Source organism: Aethalodelphis obliquidens, unplaced genomic scaffold, assembly GCF_003676395.1.
Source record: "Aethalodelphis obliquidens isolate GAN/ISIS:26980383/991018 unplaced genomic scaffold, ASM367639v1 scaffold38, whole genome shotgun sequence".
In the NCBI taxonomy this organism is placed as follows: Eukaryota; Metazoa; Chordata; class Mammalia; order Artiodactyla; family Delphinidae; genus Aethalodelphis; species Aethalodelphis obliquidens.
In genome coordinates this window covers 11,165,890-11,191,505 of record NW_020837982.1, presented here as the reverse complement: position 1 = coordinate 11,191,505, position 25,616 = coordinate 11,165,890, and the positions used below count along the sequence as shown (strand labels likewise).

General features: G+C 49.2%; 2 protein-coding genes and 1 non-coding gene across 5 annotated transcripts; all 3 read left to right on the top strand.

Annotated features, from left to right (window-relative positions):
* Nucleotides 1-7,456: 7,456 nt before the first annotated feature.
* On the top strand, nt 7,457-10,932 carry TMEM107 (transmembrane protein 107). 3 transcript variants are annotated; one of them, XM_027130981.1, is made up of 6 exons: nt 7,457-7,832; nt 8,074-8,239; nt 8,511-8,578; nt 8,681-8,781; nt 9,534-9,630; nt 9,857-10,932. In XM_027130981.1, exons 1-6 carry the CDS (start codon nt 7,684-7,686, stop codon nt 9,924-9,926), a joined length of 651 nt encoding a protein of 216 aa, XP_026986782.1. In that variant the 5' UTR covers nt 7,457-7,683; the 3' UTR covers nt 9,927-10,932. The 3 variants fall into 3 exon arrangements, with proteins under 3 accessions (XP_026986782.1, XP_026986781.1, XP_026986784.1); XM_027130980.1 differs by having other exon boundaries at nt 8,074-8,347; XM_027130983.1 differs by having other exon boundaries at nt 7,714-8,347.
* On the top strand, nt 10,664-10,800 carry LOC113633185 (U8 small nucleolar RNA). The gene has a single exon (XR_003438098.1). It is a non-coding gene; the product is annotated as a U8 small nucleolar RNA (small nucleolar RNA).
* A 10,132-nt stretch (nt 10,933-21,064) lies between the features above and the next one.
* Nucleotides 21,065-24,855, top strand: VAMP2 (vesicle associated membrane protein 2). The gene is made up of 5 exons (XM_027130978.1): nt 21,065-21,193; nt 21,700-21,820; nt 22,283-22,441; nt 22,538-22,589; nt 23,200-24,855. Coding segments are annotated over exons 1-5 (351 nt in total). The 5' UTR covers nt 21,065-21,191; the 3' UTR covers nt 23,217-24,855.
* Nucleotides 24,856-25,616: the final 761 nt, after the last annotated feature.

The window sequence follows — 25,616 nt, the reverse complement described above, 5'->3', positions numbered from 1 at the left end:
TTCTTGAAGGGTAAGAGGAGTTCAAGGGGCCAATATGGTGAAAGAAGTCAGGCTGTGTCTCACTCCTTCCAAGCCAAATGCCTGCACTTTTTGCATAAGGGCCATCCCGAAAGTTATCAGGGACCAGGGACAAGTCAAAGCCCGCTGAGGAGCTGGCCTTAATTGACTTGGCAACATCTTTTAAGAGCCTTCTCCCTTGGTTGTCAGGACACTGCTGTCTGCTGACCTTCCCCTAGCCTCTCGCCCTCCCCCCTAGTCTCTTTTTCTGTCCTTTTTGCTAGGAGTTTTGTCTTGTGTCCTCATGCTACACACCTTCCCTGGAGTCAGCCATCACCCGTGTGCTGAGGACTCCTGAATCCCACTCCCAATCCCAATGAAGCCTCTGGATTCAGATGTCTAGGGCCTGCTGGACACCTTCACTTGACCCTGTCATCCTTCTGAAACCCCGCACCTTGGGTGAGACTGGAATCCAGTCGCACCTCAGATGGGACTCAAATCCACAATCTCTCGCTTAGGAGGGGACTCAAACCCATAGTCTCCCAGCTGAAACTGCACACTTCCTCTCAGGACTTACGAAGCACCTGTGGGTGTTATTTAGCGTATGCTAGTGTATTACAGTGAGCCTATAATGAGGCTCAAGGTCTTCTGGAAGTGGAATCTTCTGCCATCCTGGACCTAGTTGGTTCTAACCATTTTATGTCGTATCCTCAACGACTATGTCATTCTTTTTTATTTATTTATTTATTTATTTATTTATTTATTTATTTATTTCTGGCTGTGTTGGGTCTTCGTTTCTGTGCGAGGCCTTTCTCCAGTTGCGGCAAGTGGGGGCCACTCTTCATCGCGGTGCGCGGGCCTCTCACTATCGCGGCCTCTCTTGTTGCGGAGCATAGGCTCCAGACGCGCAGGCTCAGTAGTCGTGGCTCACGGGCCTAGTTGCTCCGTTGCATGTGGGATCTTCCCAGACCAGGGCTCAAACCCGTGTCCCCTGAATCGGCAGGCAGATTCTCAGCCACTGCGCCACCAGGGAAGCCCTATGTCATTCTTTTAACGGTTGTGCCCTGCCCCCTTCCCTCCTGTTTCACCATCACCTTCGGGTTCAAATACTACTTTATTGGCTGGACCCCCAAGGCCAGGTGCTTCTTAAGCATGTGGGTCCCGGAACCAGGCTGCCAGCGTTCATAATCAGGCTTTGCTAATACTAGTTGTGTAACTTGAGCTTGTTATTGAACCTCTCTGTATTTCAATGTCCCTACCTGTAAAATAGTAAAGATTAAAATAGTAAAGATTATAGTAGATAATTATTAGAACATGGCTGGTAATCACCACTCAATTATTATGGTTGCTGTTATCATAACTCTCTAGTCCTTGCATGATTCTTCAGCCACTGCCTCCTCCCGTCCCGTGTGACAACGCTGCTGCCTTATTTACAGTCGCCTAAACTCACCTTGGTCACAGCTGTCTCTGTGTCACTGTCCCTGGTATTGCTTGATGGTCTTTCTGAAATGGAGCAGGACCCTGTGGGGCCCTCCTGGGCACAAATTTTCCTTGTGCCCTGTTTCCCCATTAGCAGGAAATAGGCTTCATTCAACCTCCCTGACCTTCCCTGGGTACCAAAAGGGCAGATTCTAATAGTTGCTAATCAAGGAAGGGAGGGAATGTAGAAACAAAGGAGGAGCAGTCAAGAAACAATAGTGCAGCAGCATGGGGCAGGGTCCTGATTCCTCCTCAAGGAAAGTATATAACAGTATATCTTTGAGCTCATCTGAAGGAAAAAAGACCCCCACCCAGATGGAGGATGGTAACTTCAGGCTGAGCACAATATTACTGGAACACCGCCCTGTTACCTTACCACCAACGAATCAGAAGAAAGTCTGAACACAGTGGAAGATAACAAAGACTACGACCCCCTCCCCTAATGATTACCTGCAATTAGCTTTCCCTATCTCCCTTTAAAAACTTTCATGGTCCAGCAGAATCTTCAGAGTTGGTTCTTGGACGTGAGTCCGCCTTCTCCCCAGGTTGCCGATCTCCTGAATAAAGCAAGCTTTCCTTTCCAGCCAACACTTGTCTCTCAAGTATTGGCTTTAGCCAAACCTGAGTTCGGCAATATTCTCAGTCCTTCTTTACCTGGCTGACCCTTATGTACCCCTCCAGACTCAACTGAGAAGCTCTCTCTTCCCCAATTCTTCCCCCACCTGGGGAAGGAGGTCCTTCCTGTGTCTCCTCCAAGGTAACACTTAAAATGCCGCCTTTTAATTTTTTGCCAGTTGTTTCCCTTACTACACTCTAAGTTACTCAAGAGTAGGGAATATGCATTCCTAGCACCCAGGACTATGGTATGTATTTAATAAGCACTTGTGAACTCAGTGAGGGATAGCTTTAGCAGAAGTACTAGAGTGGGCAAGAGACTGGCTTGTAGAGGAAGGAGTCTGGGTAGTTGAAGAGCATGGAGTGAGGTGGAAACTGTTGCTAGGAGGGGAGGTTGAGTCAGTGAATATGGTACCAGGGAATGGGAACATGGACTTGATTTCTAGGCCCAGAGAGTTGCTGCAGCAAATGAGAAGTATGATTAGTCCAGTGTCACTATCCAGAATACTCTCTGATGTTGAAATCTCCTCCATTCATCCTATCAGTTTCCAATTTTTTTTCTAATTGTATTATTTTTTTATCATTAAAAAAATGTATTTATTTATTTTTGGCTGCGTTGGGTCTTCGTTGCTGCGCACAGGCTTCCTCTAGTTGCAGCGAGCCGGGGCTACTCTTCATTGCGGTGCACGGGCTTCTCCTTGCAGTGACTTCTCTTTGTTGTGGAGCACGGGCTCTGGGCGCTCAGGCTTCAGTAGTTGTGGCTCGTGGGCTCAGTAGTTGTGGCACACGGGCTTAGTTGCTCCGCGGCATGTGGGGTCTTCCTGGATCAGGGCTTGAATCTGCGTCCCCTGCACTGGCAGGCAGATTATTAACCACTGTGCCACCAGGGAAACCTTCAGTTTCCAAATTTTAGAAACCAATAAATTATTCTGTCCAGAGTTGCATTGCTACATATGGTAGCCACTAGGGTGGCTATTCAATATGGGGCTATTGAAATCAAGTTAAATTTTAAAAATTCAGTCCCTTAGTCCAAATAGCCACATTTCAAGTGTTCAGTAGCCACAGGGAGCTAGCTGGCCACCATACTGGACAGAGACAATGTGGAGTATCTCTATCATCATGGAAAGTTCTGTTGGACAGTGCTGACCCCAGACTGAGACAATCTGAGACTCAAAAAGCAAAACAACTGCAATGCACTGAAACACACAAAAGATGTTAAAATCTAACAAATAAAAACAACTAATTAGTCACTTTGGGAGGATACTGGGGAACCATTATTCTGAAAATTGGTAACTAATGGAATGAAAATCACACATTTATCCAACCTTTCCTGTATGACCTGTATCTCATGGTAAACAGTGAGTCGATAAGGGCACATTCTTATTTACAGGAGAATCCCAGGTGACAAATGCAGAAGGAATGATAGAATTAGGACATCCCCAGTTTGCAACCCCCCCCTTGAAATAATGGAGCTAGGCAGTGACGATTAATTAAACCAGTAGGTGAAAAACTGATGGGGAACTTTACAGTGGTTGCCTCAGTCTGACTACACCTGAACCCACTGCTCAGATTAAAAACCAGAAAAAGAGAGACAAGCAAGCATGATGTGCTGCCAAGGCACAGTCATATGCATTTTCAAGACAAGGGATCATACATCAAAATGACATACTGATGTATTACATAAAGTTCACCAAGGCACATAGTCCAGGTAAGCACTTACAAAGTGACCGGCAAGTCACCATGATGCCCTACAGAGTTGGGAAAGAATGCTATTCTTTTAAGAAGTTAAAAAAAAAAAAAGTTACACTACTAGCATCAGAAGAAAGGGGGGAAAATTGATCTTTACAGGTGAGCAGTCACTTCTGTCTTTGAGGAGCTCTGGCTAATGTGTAATGCAGATACACACTGCACATTAGGGAGAGAGGGAGGAGGGCCAAACAAACACACAGAGAGAATTTTATGTTTAGTTTCTCTTGTCCTGCCTTAAAATATAAATTTTATTTCATCACCAGAATGAGGGAATTGAAGGCTAAGAAAGCTGTGTAACAAATGTCTTCATTAGTCAGCTACCCCTAGCACAAGCCCCTTTGTTAAATCTTCACAAATAATATTTCTTTGTCAAACAATGATATATAAACAGCCTGCTTTGGTCACTTCGGTGGTCCCATTTCTATGAGACTTCCCTGTGTATGAATTAAATTGTTTTTTTTCCTCCTGTTAATGTCTTGTGTCAACGTAATTATTAGATCAGCTAAAAGAACTCAAGAGAGATGGGGGGAAATTTCTTCCTCCTGGACAGAATTATTTCGTGATGTCTGGGATTTGCTTCAAAATAACCCAGTGGGACTGGGAGGGAGAGGATAGCTGAAAACAGGTTGGTCATGTGTTGGTAATTGCTGAAGCAGAACGGTAGGCTTCAAATGGGGTTTTCTTTACTTTTCTTTATCTTTACATATATTTGAATATTTCTGTGATTTAAAAAATGTTTTTCTAAATTCTTTTATGACCAGTTCAAATGTTGGGACATGTGAGTTCCAGCCCTGGGACGAGTGGCCCCCTGGGGAAGGGCACCTGGTCACCAGCAATACCTCCTATGGCCACAGGGTGGCTCCAAAACTCGCTTTTGTGAGACTGTAGAGCAGGCTTCCCTGAACCAAGGTCATGGAAAGTGACAGGACAGACCTAAATGCTTGCTGTTTACTAATTCACAATGTGAACTGTGACTGCCCAGTTCTTACTATCTATAGGTCCCCTAGGCAGGAAGGCTATTATGAGCAGAATACCCCAAACTTCCAGCTGCTGGAGCCCAAAATCTAGCAGTCATCCTTGACTGCTCCCTTTTTCTCATCCACCCACAGCCCCATGTTCAGACTTTATCTTCTAAGGATCTCTAGATTCCTTCCACTTCACTCCACCTCCCTGACTCCACTCTGGTCCAATCTCATCCTACCTTTCCTGGATAACACCATGGCTTCTTCATAGACCTTCCGCTTAAAATCTTAAAATCCATTCTCCATGTTGCAACCAAAGTCATCTATGTATGTTATACAAATCTGAGCCTGTCCCTCCGCATGGCTGCAAGGCCATGTCCCTTGTCTACCCATCCCACCTCGCCCTGATCTCTTCTTCCCCTTCCATTATGGGCTTCAGACACACTAGCTCCCTTTCTGTTCAACAAATACACTGGGCTTGTTCCCACCTAAGGAACTTTGCACTTGCTGTGCCTGACCTGGAATGCTCTTTCCCCAGATCTTCATACAGCTGACTCCTTCTGTTCATTCTATTTGCTCCAGGGACCTTGGAGAATCTTGCAAAAGCGGGTCATGGGCTTTCCTCACTTTCACTCTAGGACAGTGCTTCCTTCACCTGTGAATAGTCAGACCCGATAAACTGTCTGGGGGAGCGTGGCTCTGAAGTCCTGGGCTTTCTATTCCCAGAGAAAAGTTCTAACGAGGACATTCTCTTCCATAAAGGCAGTAGAATTATCAAAAACTCAGGAAATTAACACCGATACAGTACTATTATCTAGGCTAGAGACCTTATTCAAATGTTGCCAGTTGTTCCACTAATGTCCTTTATACTAAAAAAATTTTTTTCCTGATCCAGGATCCATTAGGATCACACATTAAATTTCTCAAGTCAAATTTGGCACATCTTTTTTTTTGATTGAAGTATAGTTGTTTCACAATGTTGTGTTCATTTCTGCTGTAAAGCAAAGTGATTCAGATATATATATAGACAGATAGATAGATATTCTTCTCCATTATGGTTTATCAAGGATATTGAATATAGTTCCCTGTGCTATACAGCAGGACCTTGTCGTTTGCCCATTTTTGTCACATCTCTTTGTCTTTCATGACCTTGAGGAAACATCTTTTGACTGTCTCTTTGACTTACGAATTTTTTCACCCACTGGTTTAGCAAAAAGGAAATCCATTTATTACATTGGGGACCTGGAAGAGAGAAAAGCATTTCCTCTCATTTTTGACCACATTTCCTAAAACAAAGTTTAAGAACAAATGACCCATTTTCAAAGAAACTTTCCTGATCACATTATTCTAATATTTCCCTTAAAAATTTTTATTTACAGCACTTATTATCATGCAGACATATTATTTGTTTGCCTGTTTGTCGTCGATCTCTCTGACCCCAGGAAGGTAGACACTTCTGACTTGTTCCTCAAGAACATGAGCCCAGCACAGTGCCTGGGACTTATAGCTAGTCAATGAATATCTGTTGAATGAATGAATGAAGAAATAAAAAATGCCTCTAGGGTTTGTAGTTTAGACCCTCCTAGAAGCACTGAGATGAAGAGTAGTGATAAAAGAAATGTTCACATATTGAGGTATGGAGAAGTCATTCTGGCTTAAACATGAGTTAACTTGAATTTTTGTGGGGTTTTTTTTGTTTTTTTTTTTTGCGGTACGCGGGCCTGTCACTGTTGTAGCCTCTCCCGTTGCGGAGCACAGGCTCCGGACGCGCAGGCTTCACGGCATGTGGGATCTTCCCGGACCGGGGCACGAATCCGTGTTCCCTGCATCGGCAGGCGGACTCTCAACCACTGCGCCACCAGGGAAGCCCCTAACTTGAATTTTATGCTAACTAAAACAGCCTGTTTGTGGCCTATCAAACATACATTGTACACCTGCTTTATTAAAGAAAAGGGCACACTGACCAGAAGTAAAGAATGTCCATGTTAAAAATAAACATGGCATCTTGGGATGCCAATGCTGGTCCTCTTTTGATGATGACTCACTTCCCAGGTGCCAACACCATACTGACTTGCTGTGTACTCATGGTCTGTTCTTTTTTTTTTAAAAAAAAAAATGAAGAAATGTAACACTTGTTTAATGTTCTTTGTTCTGACCAGATATAAAACTGTACTGGAAACCATGCTTCCCTGGGGCAGTTTCTCAGAGTGATGTGGGAAGTGGGCTTCCGGGCTAGTCCTTAGTTTGGTTCAAATAAAACTCTTTTCTATTCTTACTATAGATGTTTATCCATTATTGTTCTTGACAGTAGGAAGAGAGATGATCTGGTAAGTGGGTAGGGAGGCCCCTGCGAGGTTGTGACTAGACTGTGAGCAATGAATGCGGGCGAGAACTGTCCGTTCTGCAGGGATCCCCTTTGAGGCCCAAAGGTCAGTGAGGTCGCGATAGTGAGAGATGCTTGGACTGTAGTTGGGCTAAGTCGTGCCCACAGCTCAAAGAGATAAGGAAATCGTTGCGGGGTCTGCATCTCCGCCCTGGATCCTTGCCTCCCAGGGACGCAGGGTTTCATTCTCTTCCTCCACTCCCCGCTCCACCCCCTTTTCTCGTACACTCCCTTCCCTAAACAAGTCTCTCATCCACACCCTAGTTCAGGAGAGCGGGCCATTTTCTGCACTCTGCAAATCCCTCACCAATCTGAGCAAGTTGTCTGGGGAGTTGGTTGGGGGGAACCCGAATCAAGGAAGGTTCAGGTATGAACCTTGTCCGCCGACAAGCGGTTGTCCGCCGACAACCAGGGGCTCCGGGAGAATAAACGACAGCCGGACAACGTAGGGGCATCCACCTCTCCAAGTTCGGCCCAGGGCAGGTGGAAGCTAAACGGATGCGGAGGATGGAAGAAAAGAGAGTGTCCAGGCCTCAGGCATGGCGATGCCCTAAGGCCGGCGTGGCGGTGACAGTGGTATCCGGAGAGTCGTCCTGGGCAGCGCAGCGGGGGCTGGGGGCCGGGCGGCTCCCGGCGTGGGCATCCGGGTAGGAAGGAGTGTCCTGGGCTAGGCAGGGCGGGTTTCCGTTCGCCGTGGCTGCGCGGGCAGAGTCGGCAGTGCGGGACCGCGCCACCGGCGCACACTCTCAGGTGCCGACAGCTCGGCTGCGCGCGGAGAGGCGGCTGGCTGTCTGCACCCGGCCGGGATGAGGTACAGAGGACCCGTACCCGCGATCCTCTGGGGGTTCTCCGCGGCGCGATAATTTACTGCTCTCGCGATATTTTCAGAGATTCCCGTCGTAGCCCCCGCTTATGCGGTTACCAAGGCAACTGGGCGGCACCAGCGCGAGCGGGAAGGCGGAGTACGTCGAATTTTTGTAGGCTAACCTGGAGACTTAAGGAGTGGCCCTCCCTGAGCTTCCAGTCCCAGAGACCACGGTCTCTGCTCCAGGAGGTAACCCTTACCCAGGGGGCCATGGGTCGGATCTCGGGACTCGTGCCCTCTCGCTTTCTGACGCTCCTGGCGCATTTGGTGGTCGTCATCACCTTATTTTGGTCGCGGGTAAGACCCATGGCCCCCCTCCTCTCGCCCCCCTTCCCACCTTGGGGTGGTCCCAGCCCCACCGCACCTTTTCCCCCGGGGCCTTACCCGGTGGGGTCCTCCCATTCCCCCGCCATCCGCCGCCCGACCCTCTTTCAACTTCTCTTTCTGCCCTGCTCCCCAGGACAGCAACATCCAGGCCTGCCTGCCTCTCAAGTTTACCCCTGAGGAATATGAAAAGCAGGACATGCAGTGAGCACTTGGGGCAGGGTGGTCAGAATTAAGCAGTAGTGGGAGTGAAGGGGTGTTAGAAAAAGGCCAGAAGGCCTAAGCCAGCTCCCTTCCTTTCTACAGGCTGGTGGCAGCGCTCTCTGTCACCCTGGCCCTCTTTGCAGTGGAGCTGGCCGGTTTCTTCTCAGGAGTTTCCATGTTCAACAGCACCCAGAGCCTCATCTGTATCCTTTCTACTTGTGCACCTTTCCTGTACGGCCCATTTCCATCTTAACACCCTTCAGCCACCTAACTAGGCCTTTCTGGCACAGTGGTGTTTGCCCTAGCAGGCAAACAGAATCCCTCCAGTTGAGAGGTCTTCTTAGGTAATGTAGAAGATTTAATACAATCTTTGATCATTTGTTAAGCTCCTGCTATGCGTCAGGCACTGGAGATCTCAAAATGGGAGTAAAACACAGTTTTCTATCTTGAGGAAGAGGCAGACACACAGACAGACATCTGTAATTCAGTGTGATAAGCACTGTGCCATAGGATGTGTAAAGATGTGAAGCACTATGGGAATGCAGAAGAGACTGAGGAAGATGGATCAGGGAAGGCTCTTGACACTGGGATAGTGGACGGGGAGGACCAGGGTGCTGGAGAGTGATTCTAGCAGGGTGTATAATGTCACTGTGAGCGTTCCCGTGTGCTTGGAGTAGGTGGGGAGCCTACTACTTCACCTGATAGATATGGGGTGGCGGTAGCTTGGGGCCCCAGCTGTGCAGGCTCAGTTCTGGCCTCCACTCACATGGCAGTCCTAAAACTCAGAAGTCAAGGCTGCTGACTCTGGCCTTTGCAGTGTGGTAAACGGAGCAAGAGGTGCCCTGCTCTCCAGGAGGTGAACCAGAATGCAGATGCCAGTCCCACCACTGGCCTTTTCTGGCCCATCACTACCTATTGATCCAAAGGCTTTCCTTGACTCTGGTGCGTTCCCAAGCCATTGGGGCTCACTGTAGTGCATCTGTGGCCCTATCCTTCTTCATATTTGAGCGTTGGGAGTGCACCACGTACTGGTACATTTTTGTCTTCTGCAGGTATGGTAGCACCCAATGTTTGAGGACGGGGAAGGACGGTTTACTTTAAATCTGAAGGTTTCCCCTACCCAGCCCTTTACTCCATGTATAAGATATCAGATCCACTCAACATCCCGTGGTCTTTTTGAGGTCCCCCACTCCTACACTTTGGGGGTGGGATTGCTGGCTTGGGGATTTGGATGTTTTTATTGGAAGGGGCCCTGAACCTATCACCTACCTTCCATAGTGCCATCCCAGCCGTCACCGAAATAGCATTATTCATCAGCGTCTTTGGGCTGAAAAAGAAACCTTTCTGATACCTTCGTGACTGGAAGTAGGGATGAAGGCTGGAGAAGCGAGGGACCACTCACCGTTCCTGGAAGAAGGGAACCATAGACTTCAGCCCTCCCCCTAAAACTGCATTTGGTGGAGGATGTCAGTGTTAGGGTAATTGTCTCTCGAGTCTGGAGTTATGAGTTTTGTTTACAATTCTTTGTAAAAAAAATATATTTTAGGGTAAGATCAAGACTTACTGGAATTCGTGGCAGTACAGTGGTTAGGACTCCGCGCTTCCACTGCAGGGGGCGCGGGTTTGATCCCTGGTCGGGGAACTAAGATCCCGCATGCCGCGCAGCGTGGCCAAAAAAAAAAAAAAAAGATAGATCAAGACATAAAAATTTCAGGAGAAAATTGGGGTGGCCAATCTACTATAGAAACGGAAGTCTTGCACTCTAAGATACTAGATGTCGCTTTTATTTTGGTTATTACGGTAGCTTTCTGGCGGAAGGGGGTGGGCGGGGATATGTAAATAAAGTGAGGCGGCCGGGTACGACAGCAGGCTCTTAAGTGAGTGGAGCGTTCTGGGAGGAATTAGCCTATGCTTTTTTGACGCCAAATGCAAAAATATATTTTATAACATCTGCAAATAAATGTAGCAACAGAAATGGAAGAACCTAGATAGCTTTAGGTTGCTCAGGGTAACGTGTTGGGTTCTCACCCTCGCTCAAAGTGGAATCTTTTTCCCAGAGTACGGAATGCCCCAGAGTTTTCTATATCGTCAGGTAGGATAATCCTTACCTGTTTCTCCTTTTGGAGAACAGAATGGAATATGATGATTGGAGCACGCATGATTTCGTGATTAACGGCTGTGCGTAATCAGGCTTTGCAACATCCTGATTGCTCCTCTCTGATTCTTTCTGACGATCTTTATCTTTAGTGTAGTTCTTTCCGTGGGTAATAGTTAAGTGTTTTTAGCGGTATGGTATGCTTATTGAAAGAAGAAACAGACGTGTTATTCGTGTCCAGAGCACCAGAGTTTCTTGGGATTTGTTAGTAATGAGATGCATTTTTTGGAAGGAGAAAGTTTAGGGTTTTTTTTTTTTTGTTATTTGGAGAGGTCGTGTAGCGGTAATTCTTAGATATATGTTAAATACTACGGTAGTAAGTGCTGGTTAATGTTATTTTTTAAGTTTTTAATGACGTGTTATGTGTCTTTGGGTTTTTGAGGAGTGGGTTTTCTGTATTTGTTATGGTTTTATTCTGGCAGTATTAGTTTCGAATCTTTAATTTCGCTCTGCAGGAGTTCCCTTGTCGTGTAATTTTTCTTTTAAGAACCTGTTGAAGCTTCTGTTTTCAGTCAATAGTGTAAGTAAGAGTACCCTGTTTTTGCTTGGTAGTTTATAGAAATAATACGTTCAAAAAGAAGTTATTGAAACGCGTTGTTAGGTGTTGTGAAAACTACAGGAGTCGAAGGTTTGGTCTTGTCATGGGGTGAGTATATTTATTTGCAAGCTCACGTTTTCAAGAGAAGGGTTGTTGTGTGTTGGGAAAGTTTTGTTCGTACATTTCAGTTTTAAAAGGTGGAGTCCAGGCCTTTTTTTTTTTTTAAGCTGTACGCGGGTCTCTCACCGTTGTACCGTTGTGGTCTGTCTCGTTGCGGAGTACAGGATCCAGACGCGCAGGCTCAGAGGCTATGGTTGAGAGGCCCAGCCGCTCCGCTGCATGCGGGATCTTCCCGGACCGGGGCACGAACCCGCCTTCGTCTGTATCGGCAGACGGACTCTCAACCACCGCGCCACCAGGGAAGCCAAAAACACATGCAAGGAGATGTTTTCTGGTGATGCCCTGCAGGTGATTCCTGTACGTAGATAACTTTTTCCTAGCTCTCTCTGTTTTCTGGCAGCGCTTCTTTATGGATACTAGTACTGTATGCTGTAGTAGGCACTGAGGGAGTAGATGTTTGATCCTCGGCCATCACAGATATTGCGGCTCATGGAAAGAGACAGAAGTGTGTGGTACTCCCAGAGTAGTTTAGTTCTAAATTGTTATAAAAGCTGCAGAGGCGATTTACAGGTGCTACGAAGGAGTGATGAAATTGCCGAAGGTGGCAGGAGTGCTGCTTCTCAGGAGCTGTTTGAGTGAGGTCCTCGAGTGTGGCTGGAGCAGAGAAAAAAGGGAGCAGGTTGTCCGCGAGGAAAAAAAGGTGGACCTTTGCAACGTCACGGGTTCGAGCCCTGGCTCAGGAGGATTCCACATGCCGCGGAGCAACTACACCCATGCGCCATAACTACTGAGGCTGAGCGCTGGAGCCTACAAGCCACAACTCTTGAAGCCTACACGCATTAGAGCCTATGCTCCGCAACAAGGGAAGCCATGAAGCCACGACAATGAGAAGCCCACGCACTGCCACAAGGACCCAACACAGCCAAAAATAAGTTAATTAATTAATTAATTAAAAAAGAATCTTTGGGCTTCCCTGGTGGCGCAGTGGTTGAGAGTCCGCCTGCCGATGCAGGGGACACGGGTTCGTGCCCCGGTCCGGGAAGAACCACGCGGAGCGGCTGGGCCCGTGAGCCATGGCCGCTGAGCCTGCGCGTCCGGAGCCTGTTGCTCCGCAACGGCAGAGGCCACAACAGTGAGAGGCCCGCGTACCGCAAAAAAAAAAAAAAAAAAAAAGAATCTTGAAATGTCATGTCTATAGGCTGTTACACTGTGAATAGCACAGAAAGTTGAGGATACATTCCAGGATTTGAAAACTGTTGTCAGTTTCAGCAAAGAAATCACTCAAGTCATTGAGGAATCTGTGAGGTTTCAGCATATCGTGTGTTTCATTTTTGTCTTACTCAAAAACGTAAATGAAAACATCAACGAACGTTCACGTTGGAACTGCACTTGTACTTAGGCTATAACTCCATTTATGAAATCATGGATACAGAATAGCATTTACAATAAAAAAAATTGTACATTTTATTATTTGTGGATTCTGTTACATATCCTTTATATCAGTAAAATTTATAATAAACTTATGTACATACACAAATGCATACTTTTTTTGGAAAGTGGGTTGTTAAACATTTACCAGCACTTTCTTGCTCCTGCAATAATCCCAAGAAACCTCTCATCACCAATGATTTCCTTGTTCCTAAATCCAGAGGTTCCCTCTCAGACTAGAGTTTGATCTCTTTCCAATATGCTGACCACTCCCCTCATTTGAAATTTGTTCTCCCTTCGTTTCTGAAATTAGTTCCCCTGGCTTACCTCCCCCTGTTCTGGCTGCTCCTTTTTAGGCTCAGCTGATGAATATTGACTGAGAACCCAGAGCTGGCCAGTCACTGGGGACATATTACTGGGTTGTCGCCTCTTAAGTGCCGGTGGTCACTACTCCTTGGGTGACTTCATCCACCTCTTCAGACACCACCCAGATGCTGCTGGTTTCCATGCCTTGGCTCTCTTCTGTGATCCCCAGCCTAGGGCAGAGACCAGAAGCGAGCTGTGGAGCCAATCCTGGGGTTAACGTGCACCCTCTCTCCTTGGTTGTGTGATCACCAACAGGTCACTAAACCTCTCTGTGCCTCAATTCCTTCACGCTCCAGAAGTACTTACTACAAGCACCTCAACAATCTATCTCTTAGCCACCACCCGAGGCTTTGCCAATTAGCATCAAAAATAGGTTCTCACTTTATTGTGAAATTAGTGGCTTGTTAATCAGCGTCAGCCAGTCATGAAAAAACAAATACTGCTCGATTCTACTTATATGAGGGACCAAGAGTAGAGGCTCAAAGTCATAGAGACGGAATGTAGAATGGTGGTTGCCGAGAGCCGGGGGAGAGGAAAAGGGGGAGTTGTTTAATGGGTAGAGAGTTTAAGTTCTGCAAGATGAAAAGAGTTCTGGAGATTGGTTGTACAACAATATGAATGTACTTAGCACTACTGAATTGTACACTTAAAAATGGTTAAGATGGTAAGTTTTATGTATTTTTTATAATTTAAAAGTAAAAAAAATTAAAAATCAGTGGGGAAAGGGATTAGTCAATAAAGTTTATTAGAAAAACTGAGTAGCCATTGGGGGGAAAATATGGATCAATACCTTATAATTTTAGAGCACAGAAAAGTTTCAAAAACAGTACAAATGTCCTGTATACCCTTCACCCAGCTTCTCCAGATGTTCACATCTTGCATAGCCATGGTATAATTATGGAAACCAGGAAATTAGTGTTGATACAATACTGTTAACTAATCTACAAGTCATATTTGAATTTTTCCGGTTTTCCCATTAATGCATTTTTTCTGACTCAGGATCTAATCCAGGATTTCACATTGCATTTAGTTGTCACGTCTCCTTAGGCTTTTCCAATCTGAGACAGTCCCTTTTTTTTTTCCTTTCATGATCTTGACACATCTGTAGAGCACTGGTGAGTTATTTTGCAGAATATCCCTCAATTTGGATTTGTCCAATGTTTCCTCGTGATTAGATTGAGGTTATGCATTTCTGGTAAGAATACCACAGAAGTAAATAGTTTGGAGTAAGGAAGACATAAGTATGAAAACAAGATGCAGAAGTCATGAAAGACTGATATATTTAAATCTGTATTTAAAATGTTAAAAGTGTGTGTGGTAAAAAAAAAGCGAAAGTTAAAAGACAAATGAAAATCTAAACAAAAATATTCATAATTCGTATTAGAAAGAGCTAATTTTGATACATAAAAATGTCCTACAAATCTGTAAGAAAAATACTGACAACCCAATAAAAATGTACAAAAAACTGTACAGACATTTCGCAGAACAGGAAATATAAAAGGAAATATAAAGAACTCTCAAATATAGGAAGAGATGCCTGACTTCATTCAGCATAAGACAGATGCAAATCATGCCTAACTTACACTCAATGACCAAGAAGTTTCATAGCGAGTTGAAGAGGGTATTGGGTTTAAGTAAACAAGCCTCACCTGTTTGTTGGTGGAATAAAAATTGGTAACACATCCACCTGAGAGCAATTTGGCAATATCCCATCAAAATCAAAATCAATCACAAAGAGCCATACCCTTTGACCTAGGACTTTCACATCTAGGAATTAGCCCTTCAGGTTTGCACACAGGTAGAATGGGGATGTGTAGATTATTTCTTGCAGCTTTGCTTGTAGTGGCAAAAGATTGGAAGCAAATGTCTGTCAACAGGGGGTTGGTTAAACTGCATTACCATGTAACACTGCAGCCAGGACGAAAGCAAACCTTATACATGGTTATGGAACAGTCTCCAAGATACTTAAGTGACAAAAGCAAGTTACAGAACAGTTCGTGTGGTGTTCTTCCATTTGTGTAAAGAAAGGTGGAAAGGTATGTGCACAGAGCATCTCTGGAAGGAGGGAAACTACTGGGAGGATTGGAGCTGAGAGGTGGAAGCTGGAGGGCTGGGAGAAAAGGGTGAGAGAGAGACTTTCTCCATATGCTCTTCTGAATTTTTGGAATTTTGAACCACATTCATTTTTTTTTTTTAACTAACATTTTAAAAGAATGTGAGCCTGCAGCTGCTTCTGTTCCCTATCTGGAAATGAAGCTAAGGCAAAGGTCAGCAGGCCTGGAAACAGAGAACCAGATCCCTGATGACATCACATGAGCACCTGGACCCTGCTGTTTCCAGCTACACTCCAGTCATGTGAGCCCTCAGAGCCTCCTTTCTGGTTTAAATCTGTCTGAGCTGTGTTGGCAAGTGTCTTGATCATTACGTCCATCAAAGATCATCGTGGGTGCTTTTTTTCCCTCCAGCTTTATTGAGGTATAATTGACAAACATGATGTGTTGTGGGTTTTGTTTTTATTTTTTTGGCCGCACGGCTTGGCTTGCAGGATCTTAGTTCCCTGACCAGGGATTGAACCTGCGCCCTCAGCAGTGAATGAGCAGAGTCCTAACCACTGGACCACCAGGGAATTTCCTCATGCTCTGTTTAATGATCTCTTTTCTTGTATATTATTGTAGCTCCTGGTGCCAGCACAGTGCCCGGCATTGTAGAGTGAAAGAGCCCTCATTTAACAAATGAGGAAGATGAGGCCCAAGCAGAAAGCTATTCGCTTGAGGTCATCATGCAGATAGGGAGATCTGGGACCAGAACCTGAGACTCCTGGCTGTGAGGCCAGATCAGTTGACTCAATTCAGCAAGTGTTTCATAGAGGAGCTTGTTAACCCCAGTGAATTTCTAATGAATAATAAATGGAAGGTTGCAGAGTGAGGGTATGGGATCAGGAGGCCTCCCAGGCCTGCTGTGCTGGGCTCTCCTTTAAAACGTTCCTCACTGAGACCGCGGTTCACCATCATTCATTATTCATGTGCCTGCCTGGCTTCTGCGCTGTGCTTGGTACCTGAGAAGGGAGAACTACACAGATTAAAAAGATGCCAGTTTATGTACTATAATATGTTGCATACGAAAAAAAATTTAAGAGATATTTATTCTATATATGAAAGAAAACACGGACTAACCAATTTAATAAAAGATCCCATCAAGGCATTTCTCTGAGCCTAGGTTTCCCCAAATGTAAAATCAAGCCAATACCTACTTCACAGGATTGTCCTGAGGGCTGACTGATGGTGGGAGGTATTTACAACAGTGTTCCTAAGAGCACTGTTGTAACAGCGGAAAAATTGGAAACAACCTAAAAGCTGGTCCTTGGACTTCCCTGGTGGTCCAGTGGTTAAGACTCCAACATGCCCAAGGCAGGGGGCACGGGTTCCATCCCTGGTCAGGGAACTAAGATTCTGCGAGGAGCGGTCGGAAAAAAAACAGAAAAAAAAAAATCCGAAGTTGGTCCTTGAGGGACTAGTTAAATAAACTGTGGTGAGACTTCTGGCTAAACATGGAAGACATGTGAACATGAGCATTTGTCTTCTCTCCCTTCCATAACTGAACTGCATAACAGGAGAGGCGTCAGAGAGGCATGTATGTACACGGACAAAGACCCGGAGAGAAGACAGCAGTGGAGAAAAAGATTCCAACAGGCTTTAGAGGCTGGACAGTGGCCTAAGGGTGGTGACAGAATGAACAAGAAATGATGCTCCACGATCCTGGAGGTCCCTAGACTCTGGGTCAGGGCCTGGCTGAACACAGAGGGTGGCCGAGAGCCTGTGTTCAGGGTGTCGAGACCCCTGGGTCTCCCTCACCTCCCACATCTGAGTCACACACACCAACCCTCCGCACACTCATTTTTGGGGAGGCTTTGGACTTGGGGACCCCAGGCGCAGCAGAGGTGAGGCTTGAAGCTAGAAATAGGAACTCCCACCCTGCCCTCCCAACCCACACCCATACAGGACAGGGATGGAGAATGGAGGACATTCTCTCAAAAAACTGAACGGCCCCAGAGAAAGCCTGCCACCTGTCAACATTTGGGAGTCTGCGTAAAAAGGCTTTCACTGTCCTACAGCAAAGCCGACAGTCAATGAGTGCCCTTCCCCACACACACACACACACACAGCTTCCACTCGGCTTCTTGCTGGCTCCCTATTAGATATTAACAGAGAGCCAACGACCAGCAGACATTTAAGGAAAGCCTCCAAAATGAAAAGAGAGAGACTCCTTCCATATATTCCTCCCAGATATTAAAAAGCCTATCAAAGAAATCTGGAAGAAATAGAGAAACTAGGAAGCACAAGAAAAAAAGAAAAAAACTCTGTAATTGGAAAGTTAAAAAAAAAATGGAAGGGGAAACAATGCATATAGTCTGTTAGCATTTGTATTTTTAAAGAGAAAAGAAGTATCTATGTCTGTGTCTCTGCACCAACCAATCTGGAGGATTTACAAGACTGAAACAGCAGCTGTGTGGAATAGGGGTCTTGGGTGGCTCAGGACAAATGTTCGCTGTACGTTCTTTCGTACCTTTTGAATTTTGATTGTTACCTATTTCTTGGGTTACAATATAATACTGCATTTAAAAAATATAGATGCAGAGAGATGCGAGAAGATATTGCACTTTGGAAATTAAAAAGGTAATCAACATCCATCTTTATTTAAGCATAAAGAGTAATGGAGAAAAATAAATATAACAAAAAACTTTTTCCCCCCAAAAGGAGGACACAGGAAAACTTCCAGAAAGTAAAACAAGAAGATGAAGTGGGGGGTGTCCAAGGGAACCTCAGTTTTATGTCTAGTGCTTTAATATTTTTTGAGGAGAATGCAGTCATATTATTTGCGTAATTAGGACACTGAATGTGGGTGGCAATCCATGTAAAGCTCTTCACATGCAGTAGGTACCTGGTAGTTTCCCTTCCCTCCAGGAGCCCAGGGATTGGCAGGCAGCCCCGAGCCTTCCAGTTTGGAGGGTAGAGCCAGAGGTCACAGGGTTTGAGTAGCCGATTGTGAGGGGGGCTAGGCCCTTGGTCCCCATTCCATGCAGCCCTCCCAGGGGCATGATTCTCCTAATTAGAAGGCCTTTTCTGTACATGCTGTGTTGAGGGACACACAAGGTCTCTGAAATTAATTACTAGTTTGGTCAAGTTTGACTCATGTGGATGGAGCAAGTTCATGAGTCAGTGGGGCAATGACCCAGCTCCCTTCCACCCCAACTTTGAAGTCAGTTGTTAGAAGAGGAAAAAGCAATAAAAGAAAACCTTTATTAAACCTTTATTAAAGGTCTCTGCCATGCCGCCTACGTCAGAATCATTGGAGGTGCTTGGCCCCCTCGCACATCTTTTGAATGAGCGTTGGGAGTGGAGCCTGGAAATTTGGCTGCCACCCCCCAGAAGCAGGTAAATGTAGAAGCTACGATCTCAGTTATGCAAATATATTACTTTATTTTTCTTTAGTTCAATTTACCTCTATTTTGGGTCTCCATTCTAGCTGCTTGCAGAAAACATTCTCTTCGTCATTCCCAGGTGAACTCACCTGGTCTCCCCCACCCCCACCTCTTCTCCTGCCTCCACCATTGATGTAAATGTGGGGAGTTCCCTAGCACCACAGCATAGGTGGGGTGGGTGGGGAGGGCTGCTCGGTGAGCTGCGCGTCCTCTCTTGGGGATAAACCCTCCTGGGTCCCCGCCTCCATGGGTCCATGTGCTCTCATTTCTGTTCTGCTACTGCTGCCCCCAGGATCCAAGAGCAATGGCAATGTGCCAGCCTTCCAAGCCACACCGCATGGCCTTGGCTCCCCCAGTGTATTCTGGGTTCCGTCCCTTCCATGTCCCCTGGACTTGGCCGTTGGGGAATGAGGATCACTCTTACACCCGTGTCTATCATCGTGTCTGGTCCTCCACTAGCTTCTCCCCTGCTAGCATAGGGTGTCGGGGCAGGGTGTGGGTGGGGAGCGCTGCCTGTTTGTACCTCCTTCCAACCTTACCTGTCTGAGACCCAGACCCTGAGGCTTTTGAACTCAAAAGCCTGGAATTTGGCGTCTTCGTTCTCTGGCTAGAAAGTAAAGTAATCTCAGGGCCAAAAAGCAAGAGCTAGTCTCCCACAGCATCATCTGAGACCATCAGGGAAGCTGCTCTTTTCTTCCTTTTCACATAGGCTGAGCCACCCAGACCTTCTGTGTCAGTGCCCAAGGACCAGGGAAGTGGCGGCTCCTGGGAGGGGAAGGGAGCTGAGCGCATCTTATCTTAGATCTGCTGGGTCCCCACACCCAACACACACTCCCAGTTCACTCACCTCCCCCGGACAGCTGGGAAATGACACCTCTGGTGACAGAGCCAGTCCCAGGCTTCCGCTGGGAGGGAGTGGGGTGCTGCATGGGGGAGGCTGTCACACCGGGAGGCCCTGGGAAGCCTGGGTGGGGGAGGGAAGAAGCTAGCTCCTGTTTGTCTCAGAGACCAAGGCCACCAGCCTCCCCTGCCCCCCTTCCAGGGACACAGTGAGCACCCCTGCCCCCGGGCCACTAGGTCTTCTTCTTCACTCTTGAGGCTGGTCCTGACCCATCCCACCGGACAGGCAGCTCACCTGTTCCCATCTTCCCCTGCCTCAGGGGGGCCAGTCCTTCTGGAAAGGAGCGGGGTGGGTGTGTCAGCTGCTGCGTCAGGGACGACAGGGGTAGTGGATTATCTCCTACCGGGTCCCAGTAGTATATTTTGGGTCCAGAGCCAGGACAGGAGCTGTTAGGCTGACACCCATGAGGTTAATCTGCACGTACAGTAGTACCAAGTACCTGGGTACCGCAGGTGCCGTCCCTGCCTACTTACTGTCCTTCCGCCTAAAGGAATACCAAAACAACAAAAAAGCAAAAGTCCTGGGCTTCCCTGGTGGCGCAGTGGTTGAGAGTCCGCCTGCCGATGCAGGGGACGCGGGTTCGTGCCCCAGTCCGGGAAGATCCCACATGCCACGGAGCGGCTGGGCCCGTGAGCCATGGCCGCTGGGCCTGCGCGTCCGGAGCCTGTGCTCCGCAACGGGAGAGGCCACAACACTGAGAGGCCCGCATATCGCGCGCACATACACACACACACACACACACCCCGCAAAAGTCCTGTCCTTTCGCCCAGGCCCTGTGCCTGGGATCAGAGGTTGAGCCCTCCTGCTGCTGCCAGGGTAGCTGCCGCCACTCTGGGACAGAGCTAGGTTTAGGCCAGTCTGCAGCCACCACCTGAAGCAGCCCCACGGGGCAGCCCCGTGCCCTCCTCCCGGCGCCCTAAGCTTGCCCCACCTCAGCCAGGCCTCTCCTGCCACGGACCCCTGGTCTGAACCTCAGCTGTGAGGATCGTGTTGCTATCCCCCCTACTCAGCTGTCAGGGGCCCCAGACCTCCCTTGAGATATCCGTCTGCAGGGCAAGGGGTTGGGGACCAACTGCCACCACTTCACCTCACCAGCGGGGTCCCAGCTATCCGCATGGCCCGGGAACCTGCACTTGCCCCTTCTGATTTCCCTCCGCCCGCCCATTCCACATGCTGAAGGCGGGTCCGCAGGCGTTGGGACCTGGGGGCAGGCCGAGACCTGGGGCTGGGTGGGGTGCGGACCGGTTGATGGGTTTCACGGAGGAGGAGGACGACGTGTTTGGGGCTGAACGGGGAGAGCTGTGGTCAGACCGGGTGGGCCAGCTGTTGGTGTGGGGAAGCCGCGGCCGCCAGGCTCCGGGCTCCCAGGCGATGAAGGAGTGGCTGGGGCTCCGCGGCGCCAGACCAGCTGCCCAGCCAGCCGCGATCTCCGCCCTCCGCGCCCCGCCCCCGCGGCCCGGCTGCCGACTAGAGGCCCGCCGCGCCCCGCCCCCGCCTGCAGTGCCCGGATGTGAGTGACGTGCGGCCGCCATCTTCCTGTCCCGGGCAGCCAGCGCCAGTCGGAGCCAGCGCTAGCCGCCGCCGCCATCACTGCTGCTGCCAAGTTCTCCGCCCGCTGCCCCCGCCATGTGAGTTGGCGCCCGCGCCCGCGCCCGCACCGGGTGGCCTGCGCCGGCCGCCGGCCGCCGCCCTTAGGCCCAGGCCCAGGGAGGGCCCGGGGTTCGACTTGCGCCCCCCGGCGCGCCCCGCATCCCGAGACCAGGCCGGCGCCAGTGACTGCGCGCAGGCAGCCGGAGGGCCCCGCGTCCCCGGCTGGCCGCGCGGGCCCTGGCCGCGGGAGGGAGCGGACCCGGCGTGCGCCCGCCCCGCCCCTGTCATCGCTGCCGCCTGTCGTTTCGGGTCCACCCTCATTTGACAGGCGGGGAAACTGAGGCCCGGGGGGGAGGGGGCCTCACTCAAGGTCACGCAACAACTCGCTCGCGGGGCCGGACGGAGTCCAGGGTTCCCATCGGGTGGCTTTCTTCCCGGGAAGCAGGAAGGGAGGGACGGATGGATGGACAGGCGGATGGGCGGGGCCCTGGCTGCGGAGCCAAGGGCTCCAGGCCTTGGGTCTTGATCCGTCCCTGCCCTTCAGGTCGGCCACGGCTGCCACCGCCCCCCCTGCCGCCCCGGCTGGGGAGGGAGGCCCCCCTGCGCCCCCTCCAAACCTCACCAGTAACAGGAGACTGCAGCAGACCCAGGCCCAGGTGGATGAGGTGAGTTGTGGGGGGCGGGTGTCAGGCCAGTGGGAAGGACCCTGAGGGTTGGGAAACAGGTGTGCGGGCCCATCTGGGGTTGGGGGTGACGGCACTTCATGTCGGTGAGTTTGGGGACAAAAATATGTCATGCCCGGTCCTTGTCAGCATGCAGTTGGGAGGGCCGTGAGGTGTCAGTCAGCCTTGCTAGCCTGGGGTGTTTCACCCTGGGCGGGTGTGCTCTGGGGATCGGCAGGCTGCTTGAGGCTCGGTAAATAGAGGGTGCTGCTGTGATATCTGAGATGTCTGCCTACCAGCATGCCTTGGCGCATCTGCGGCTATGCTAGGCATGTTCTGTGTATGTTCTTGTCATGTTAGCCAGGCAGCATCAGGGTGCGTGTTCTATATGTGGGCTCATGGTGGAGGAGTGCCCTTTGCGATGGGCCTTGGCACACTCCCCCTGCTTTGCGGGCCTTCCCCCAGGTGGTGGACATCATGAGGGTGAACGTGGACAAGGTCCTGGAGCGGGACCAGAAGCTGTCGGAGCTGGACGACCGTGCAGACGCACTCCAAGCAGGGGCCTCCCAGTTTGAAACAAGTGCAGCCAAGCTCAAGCGCAAATACTGGTGGAAAAACCTCAAGGTAAGGGTGGAGGCAGGCGGGAGGGCAGGTAGGAGGAGTGGGGGGTGGATGGGAGTATCATGGTCTGTCTCACTGACCCTCCCCTCTCGCCCCCAGATGATGATTATCTTGGGAGTGATTTGCGCCATCATCCTCATCATCATCATCGGTGAGTAGGTGGGAGTGGCTAGGGCCCCTTCCTGAAGAGGTTTCCCTTGTCATTTCTGGGTTTTGAAGGTCATTAACCTAGTTTTTACTATTCAGCAGAAAGCACATATAGCTGCCAATAGAAGTTCTGATTCATACACAGCCCCAAACCTTGAAGCTGTTTAGCTTGCTCTTTGCCTGAATCTGGGCAATTTCTCTTAAGATTTTTGGAAACAGGAAAGCTGGTGGATCCCCACTGCTCCCTTGAGGACCCTTTGGGCCTAGGAGCCCAGTCTGGGAACCCTGGAATTGGGGAGTGGGAGAGCAGCAAAGACCCAGGGGCTTGAGAAACAGCTAGGAAGCCAACCACCCCACTGTCTGAGAGCTGTGGTCTCAGAGGCCCAGAGAATTAGGGGTCTGTGGCCCCAAGGCCATACCGTGGAGTTGAAGAGACCTTGGAACCGACCTGTCCAGCCTCTTTGTGTTACAGATGGAGAACCTGAGGCCAAGAGGGGAAGGGATGTCAACCGGCTGGGAGGTGGGGAAGATGGGAGCAGGGCCGGGCTGACACACTGCTTTCTCTCTCTCTTTCTCCCTTCTCCCTCTTCTTCCTTCTCTTTCCCTCTCCACAGTTTACTTCAGCTCTTAAACCCCTGAGGAGCCTGCCCTGCCCAGAGAAGGGCCTCTCCCCCCCACCCCCAGCTGCTCCTCCACCTCTCAGCCATATCTTCCAGCCCACCTCCCTGGATCCGTGTGTGTGTGTGTCGTGTGTGTGCCCCCTTGTAAATAGCCAGCTGTTATTTATACATATATAATATTATATATATTTGGTCTGTTTGTAGTTTTATTACTAGAAGATTTTTTCCGGTTGTCCTTAACACCCCTTCCTGAGGTTCTCATCACCTCCTTTTTCTCTTTCCCTCCTTCCCTTTCTTCCTGACCAGCCCCAAGTCCCCTTCATTTGCATCTGTTATGCAGTCCCCTCTTCCTCCTTCCCTTGGATTTAGCTGATCCTTCCTCCCGCCCTGGACTTCCCCATACCTCCACCCCCTGCAAAAATTATAAAAAGCAACTGTCCAGGCCTCCCTAGGTGCATCTTCTTTGCATCTTTGGGAGGCTCCGAGACTGGTCCCTTATGGTCCTGAGAATCCCAAGGTCTTTTGGGAGCTTCCAGCATGTTAATTAGCATCCATTTGCCTACTGACATCCCTTTTGGTTTCCTTCTCCCCCCCATTTTCTCTTCTGTTCAGTCTTTCAACCTGTGTTTCTTTTTTACTGAGGAGTTAGTCCCTGTTGGTCCTTGTATCACACTTTCATTTGCATGACGTTACTTGCAGGTGGTGGGGAGCCTGGGCTTTTGGGGAGCCAGGCTCTTCTGGCCCCCAGGTTTGCCTCCTCCTAGCCCCCCTAGTCCAGTTTGCCTCCCCTACCCCGATTTTCCAAACCTCTTGTCCCTCCTTTCCCTCCCCCCAGCTGGTGTGTAAGTGTCTTGGAGTTCAGTGTGTTATGATGGACCAATAATTCTGCCACTTGGAGTCTCTCCCCACATTCCTGCTCCCCAGTTTCCGTGTGGGGTGCTCAGTTGACATTCCCATGGGGTCTCCCTCCCTCCCATCTGCCTGATCTGCCTCCTCCTCCTCCCACCAGGAGAGTTGGGGGTTGGCCACAATCTGATCTCTCTTGGGAGAGGTGGCTGCCAGTGTGTCGGGGGGGTCATCACTGCCTTGGGGAGGATGGGGCAGGGCAAAGAATCCCTCCAGTTCCTTCCTGAAATCTCTGGCCCCACCCCTGCTGGGGGCTGAACTGAAATCCCTCCTCCCTCATTGGGGGGTGTTGCCCCGTCACTGCCCAGCTCCTCTGACTGCCCCCTTGAACTCAGGCTGGGAGTACTGGTCACTGCCAATGTGTGCATGGGACGCGCTGCAAGACGGGGATTCTTGCCCCTCTCCGGGTCTCCTCCTTAGGTGAAATGATGAAGGAAGGGTCTAATGTCTTTTTAAATGGCACAATTTTAGGGGTCTGAGGGTGCAGTCCCTTAACCTGCCACTGGAGGGCACCCCCTAAACTCTTTCTTCCCCCCACAGTCGAGGTTCCTGTGTGGAGGGGGAGCAGGGAGATCGAAGCTGTGGTGTGAAAGGGTAGGGAGAGATGCTGGGGGTGAGGGTGCTGTGTTCTAGACCCCCCATATTATCCCAGTATCCCCTGCCCCCCTTCCCTCACCCCATGCCCCCAATTCTGTGGCGCATCCAGATTGTGAAAATGTACAATAAATGTGTAATGAGTAACCAGGTGGTGTTTTAAGATCTTTTCTTAACCAGTGGGAAGCGTATTGGATCTGCAGGTGTAACAGGAAGGTTGAGAAGATACATCTGGAAGGGACAGCTTTGCCAGGGGGCCTGACCTTGGGCAGGGCAAAGGCAAAGTGTGATTCACCAAGTGGCCACGAGGGGGCACCAGGAGTTGATAATGGGAAATGTTCATGATCCCACTGTCTCTCGGTCCCGTGAACCCTGAGGTCTGGGCTTCCCAGCTCCCCCCCCCCCCACTTCCCTGCGGGCATGCTCTTGCTGTTTATTGGATCCCTTTCTACTCCTTGATTTAAGTCTCAAATGCTCTGCAGTCTCTCCCGTGGTCATGTACTCCTAGGCGTGAAGTAGATGGACAACTGTGAAACGTCTCTCCCTCATTGTGCCTAGCACAGTGCTACATCCAGAAGGCGTTAGTAAATACTTATTGAACAAAACAGCTCAGGGAGATCCAGCTGAGTGCGGTGTGGAGCTGGCTGTAGATGGCCTGCTGCCCCTGCACTCTGTTGCCCGACTGGTGGCTCTAGACCCCATACTGAACTCCTTTAACCTCCAGCTCCATAACGCCCTTGACGTGGCACCCTAGCATCCCTGCCCACAGGCACTTCTAACAGTGGGTGGTGAGTGCTAGGTGAGTTCTGGAGGGCCCACTTTTCTGTGCTGCAGCATGAGGATTCAGCAGCCTAGGAAACCTAATAGTGTTTCCCAAACTTCTAGGCTCCTAAGAACTACCGGGAATGCTT